This window comes from Medicago sativa, chromosome 3 (assembly GCF_051527215.1).
Source record: "Medicago sativa cultivar Bolivia chromosome 3, Bolivia_mono, whole genome shotgun sequence".
Lineage (NCBI taxonomy): Eukaryota > Viridiplantae > Streptophyta > Magnoliopsida > Fabales > Fabaceae > Medicago > Medicago sativa.
The window spans coordinates 47,104,477-47,110,245 of NC_140751.1; the positions used below are offsets into that span (position 1 = coordinate 47,104,477).

The window sequence follows — 5,769 nt, forward strand, 5'->3', positions numbered from 1 at the left end:
ATAAATAAATAATAAAATAAAACTAGCGAAAATATGGTTGTTACAACTATCACGTGAGTCATACAACTATATTGCAACACATCTTTCATATAAATTGACTCTTTCATGTGATGCTAAACTTAATGAAGCAAGAAAAAGTTCTTGAATTCACTTTAGGTGAATATTTCTCTTAAACATATATCAGCTCACTTCCGGTGAACATATCAAACTCTTTACATATGTATTTTATCAATGTAATTCTCTTTCGCGCGAAAAATTGTATATATCTATTTTAATTAACTTTTTTTTGGGGCGAGGGTGAGGATTATAGGAAAATTGCTTGAGTTGGTTGGAATTCTATTTGCATGAGTAAGGAGTCAGGGGGTTTCGGGGTGCAGCGGCTGAAGGAATTTAATATTGTTCTATGAGGTAAATGGTGTTAGAGGTGTCTGGTGGATAGGGAGGGTTTATGGTATAAGGTGATGTCGTCTCGTTATGGTGATGAGAGGGGGCAGATTAAAGAATGGGGGAGGGATGTCTCTACCTGGTGGAGGGAGATTGTGAAAATTCGTGAAGAGATTGGTGTCGAGGGAGGAAGTTGGTTTGAGGAGAGCATTCAGATGAAAATTGGTAATGGTTTAAATACCTTTTTTTTTTGTCTGACTGTTGGGTGAGGGCGGCTCCATTTAGGGAGAGGTTTATGAGGCTTTTAGATTTATCTGTAAACAAGGATATGACAGTGGCGGAGATGTATTCCTTGGGTTGGGAGGAAGGAGGGGAAGCCTATGGGTGGCGTCGGCAGTTGTTGGCGTGGGAGGAAGATTTAGCAGGGGAGTGTATGACTCTCTTTCTAAAGTTACCTTGCAGGAAATTGTTACAGTTGTTTGGCAGTGGCGTCCAAATGTTACAGGTGTTTGGCTAGAGAGTAGAGCTCTCCCTTTGTGATAATATATCTCATTTTTGTTTGTTAAAAAAAAGTATAAAAAACTAGATGAGTATATTTATACATACTTTTTCATTATCCTAATTATACTCTTAAACAGTTTTTTCTATAATAAAGATTGTTGCTAGTGGCATTAAAAAAAATTTAGATTATATTTTTGTTATATTATTGGTGTCAATGAAATAAATAATCATGATTTGTTTGGTTTGTTATAGCTTGAAAACAACAAACATTTACATTTTTAGTTTTTAATCAAAAACAAAATTTCATAAAAATAACACTGTTCATAATTTTTAAACGTTGACGCAATAAAAATTATAAATATAGATAAATATTTTGCAGTTTTATATTGTAACAAACTATATTCATCTCGATTACAAAACACAGCTTTGTTGGGAAAACTTGTTTGGAGTCTCGTGCAAACAGACAAGAAGTTATGGGTGTCTATCCTTGCTGACAAATACTTGAAAGAGGGTAATATGTTTTTAGAAAAAGCAAAGACAGGTTCACCTATTTGGAATGCAATCCTCAAAACTCTTAATGTGTTGGAAGATGGTTTCACGTACAAAATTGGAGATGGAGATACAAATATGTGGTTCCATCCTTGGATCGTCAAACATCCTCTTATTAATGTGGTACAAAATATCTCTCCAGATCATTTATGCCTCAAAATTAAGGATCTATGGGATAACGGGGAAAGCATCATTGATGAGCTAAATCTTCCCTTATCTCCTGAAATTGTTGCCTCAGTACATGAACTGAAACCAACCATAATTACCTCATTTGCTGACACTTGGGTTTGGAAAGATAATTTAAATGGCGAATACACAGCTAAAAGTGCGTATCACTGGCTCCTATCTCGAAGGGATGATATTTTTTCACCGGAGAAATGGAATTGGATTTGGAAGTTACCACTTTCAGCTAGTGTACAATTTTTTATCTGGCAGGTTTGTCATAACTCTATTCCAACTAAGTATGTCCTTCACCATCGAGGGGTGAATGTTTCTGCTACATGTCCATGTTGTAACGGGGAGGATGAATCTATACTTCATTGCCTCGTCCTTTGTCCACGAGCTATTGCAGTGTGGTCTGGATGTGGATTTCCTGACATTTCGTCGTTGTGCACTAGTAATCTCTCGAGTAATATGAGTGATATCATACAAATGTTATTAAGTAATATAGGGAGTGTCGCCCCTATTATAATGTGGAACCTATGGTGCACTCGCAACAAGTTGGTGTTTGATGGTATCCAACCAATAGTCTCAACTACAGTTTCAAATGTTTATGCGCAATTGCAAGTTTCACAACGGGCGTTCGACAATACTAGTTCAACCACACTAGTTAGGTCCACTCATGAAGTATGCTGGCAGCATGGTGATAATGATACAATGGTTCTTAATGTAGATGGTAGCGCTTTAACTAACCTAGGTACAGCAGGATTTGGTGGATTGGTTAGGAATTTTGAGGGAAAAATGCAATTTGCCTTCTATGGTAGTGTGGGAATGTCCAATATTTTGCATGCAGAAATTCATGCCCTTATGATTGGGATTAAGCTTTGTTGGGAGGCTGGTTATAAGAAACTGGTTTGTTTTTCTGACTCTCTTCATGTAGTGCATTTAGTGTCAAAGGAAGTGTCGAGGCTTCATCACTATGAGAACCTCTTGGAGCTCATTCAGACGTATTTGGATAAGCAGTGGGATATTTCCATTCATCATATTTTTCGAGAAGGAAACTCTTGCGCGGATATACTTGCAAAAATAGGTGCTAATCAATCAGAGACTCTTGTGATGGTACATCAACCATTACCATGCCTATCCTCAGCCTTACTAGCTGATGCTATGGGAGTGTCCTTTATTAGGACGTAGTTTTTCTTTGCTTCTTTTTTCTTTTGTTTTTTTTTTCTTTCTTATCTCATGTAACCAAAAAAAAAAAGTATATTCATCTTTTTAATTGACATTATTTTTTAAAAAATCTTTTTAAATAATAAAAACAATATAACACTAATTCTTATCTTTTTTTAATTAACATAACAATATACCATTATTATAGGCAAATTTGTTGAAAGATATAATTGAAATATAAAAAGTCGCCTCAAAAAGTATTATATATAGGATAGAATAGTATAGAATTGGAGAAGAAAGCAACTCAAATTAGGTTTTCGGTAGTTACTTGAAACTTTCTCAGTAGCGATATCTTTTTTTGCCGCAATTACTTGAAGAATGAAGAAAGCAACTCCATCACGAAGAAGAAGAATTGAGTTCCGATACTTGCAGAAGAAAGCAAATCCAAGAAAAAGAATGCGAAACATTCAATACATACCTCAAGAAGAAGAATCAGTCACCATTACCAACCAAACAGACTCTTCCCTCCACAAACCAAGCAGCAACCAAACCAACGTATCCCTCGACATCGTCAAACATCTCTTTTCAAAACAACCCGACAATAACATCGTGTTTTCTCCGCTATCACTACAAGTTGTGCTCAGCCTTATCGCTGCTGGATCTGAGGGACCGACACAACAACAGCTTCTCAACTTCCTTCGCTCCGAATCTACCAATCATCTCAACTCCTTTGTCGCTGAACTCCTTTCCATCACCTTATCTGATGCCGCTCCTGCTGGTGGTCCTCGCCTCTCATTCCTTAATGGTTTGTGGTTTGATCAAGCCCTTTCTCTTAAACTCTCCTTCCAACAAATTGTGTCTAATGATTACAAGGCAACTTTAGATTCTGTTGATTTTCAGAACAAGGTATGTATTGTATATCCATGCCCTTTTTTAAACATTTTATTTTATTTTATTTCATAACCTAATTTGGAGTACATGTTGTTTTATAACCTTTGTTTCTTCTAAGTATTTGCCCTGTATTATGATAATAATACAGCTTTAATACGCTTTAAAATCGTTAAAGCAATTCCATGTATGTGGTGAACCTTTGTGTTAATCTGTTCTTCTAGAAGGATATCAATCAATAAAGTGTGTAAAAAAGTAGGTTCTAAAAAAAATTTCCAGTTCTAAAAAGAAAACAACATTACTGATCCTTTAGCATACGGCTATTTGACGAAAATGATTCTACTGCAATAAGATTCAACTTCTATAAAACAATTGATCAAAAACAATCGATGCAATGCGTAAAAATCAGAAACAAAAAGTTCAATTCTTCAATTACAACCTTTTCTATTTGCATAGATTATTTTTAAATTCGATGAAGCATAATTTATTTTTAATTTTGATATTATTTTGTAGGCAGTTGAAGTGACTAAAGATGTGAATTTATGGGCTAAAAAGGAGACAAATGGTCTTATTAAGGAAATCCTACCTTCGGGGTCGGTAAACAACTTAACCAAACTCATATTTGCTAATGCACTTTACTTTAAAGGGGTGTGGGATCAACAGTTTGATGCTTCGGAAACAAAAGACTTCGATTTTCACATAATGAATGGCAACTTAATCAAAGTTCCCTTCATGACCAGCAAGGAGGATCAATTTATTTGTGCTTTCGATGATTTCAAAGTACTTCGTCTTCCTTATAGACAAGGTGAAGATAAGCGCCAATTTTCTATGTATTTTTTTCTTCCAAATGCAAGAGATGGACTATCGGCTTTGATTGAGAAGGTGGCTTCTCAATCCGAGTTACTATACCAAAACCTTCAGCGTCTTTCTCCAAAGAGAGTGGGCGATTTCAGAATTCCAAGGTTCAATGTTTCATTTGGGTTTGAAACTTCTGACATGTTGAAGGAGCTAGGAGTAGTTTTACCTTTCTCTCCTGGAGGTTTGACAAAAATGGTGGACTTTCTTGAGGATGAAGACCTTTTTGTTTCTCGCATATTTCACAAGTCTTTCATCGAAGTAAATGAAGAAGGAACTGAAGCTGCTGCAGTCACTGCTGATGTATTCGGAATCAAGGGTGTAAGTCGTCGAGTAGATTTTGTAGCTGACCACCCTTTCTTATTTCTTATTAGAGAAGATTTGACCGAAACAATCCTCTTTGTAGGGCAGGTTCTCAATCCTCTTGTTGAGTGATCTTATTGGATTGCCAATAAATTAATAGGGAACCTTTCTTCTAATAGATATGCATTTATGATGAAGAGGAGTCTAGATGTGTCTATTTGGAATTATTTTATAACACAAGTACTTTTTATTTTATTTTGTTAATGTTGGTAAGAGTATGAAAATAGCCCTATGATTTTTCCAGCTTTATTTTAATCAGATGATATTTCCTTATAGTATATGTCAATAAAATGATAATTAAAAGGGAATTTATTTTTTCTAATGGTAATATGTTAAAAAATATTCTTTTATGTTGAAGAGCTTGCCAATTCGTAAAATAAGAGCCTGTATTATTATAGTTAAAATTTTAAATACAACAGTTCAATAAGATAGACATTCTCATTCACAGTGATGAGTATAATAACTATGATAAATTCACTTCATTCATATCGTCTTTGGTTTGATTTTGTAAGCAATGTTCATTTTTGGGCTGATGAGTTGAGCATATCTTGAATCAAATATTCTAGACTTATCATGTTTCCTTTGTCCGGAGGGAACACAATTTTTGCAAAGAGCTTGAAAGGAGTCGTTTCTGATAAATTCCATGGCCCTAACTAAACTATTTAAACTACTCATAACTGTATAAGATGCTCCAAAGCATGGAAGATAATGTAGCTAGTCTAGACACATGACAAAACTTTAGGTTTTATTAGGTTTTTGTAACCTTAAGTACTAAGTACTAATTGGCACTGAAGTTGTTGTTGAATTTCCCTACTTAGATCAAGAACAAAACTTTGATTATGAAAATTTAAATGTTGGAAAATCTAATCACAATGCAAGCCTTCAAAAGAAGAGTGCCCC

The 5,769-nt window shown here is 35.0% G+C and overlaps 1 protein-coding gene across 1 annotated transcript; it reads left to right on the forward strand.

Moving 5' to 3' along the window:
* Positions 1 to 3,082: 3,082 nt before the first annotated feature.
* On the forward strand, positions 3,083 to 5,090 carry LOC146937798 (serpin-ZX-like). The gene is made up of 2 exons (XM_085757798.1): positions 3,083 to 3,669; positions 4,165 to 5,090. The coding sequence occupies exons 1-2, from the start codon at positions 3,142 to 3,144 to the stop codon at positions 4,939 to 4,941; spliced, it is 1,305 nt and encodes a 434-aa protein (XP_085613924.1). The 5' UTR covers positions 3,083 to 3,141; the 3' UTR covers positions 4,942 to 5,090.
* Positions 5,091 to 5,769: the final 679 nt, after the last annotated feature.

Excerpts from the sequence above, each read along its gene's own strand:
- LOC146937798 (XM_085757798.1), top strand. The coding sequence starts at position 3,142 with ATGAAGAAAGCAACTCCATCACGAAGAAGAAGAATTGAGTTCCGATAC. Across the intron at positions 3,670-4,164 it reads CTGTTGATTTTCAGAACAAG|GCAGTTGAAGTGACTAAAGA; the intron begins GTATGTATTGTA and ends ATTATTTTGTAG.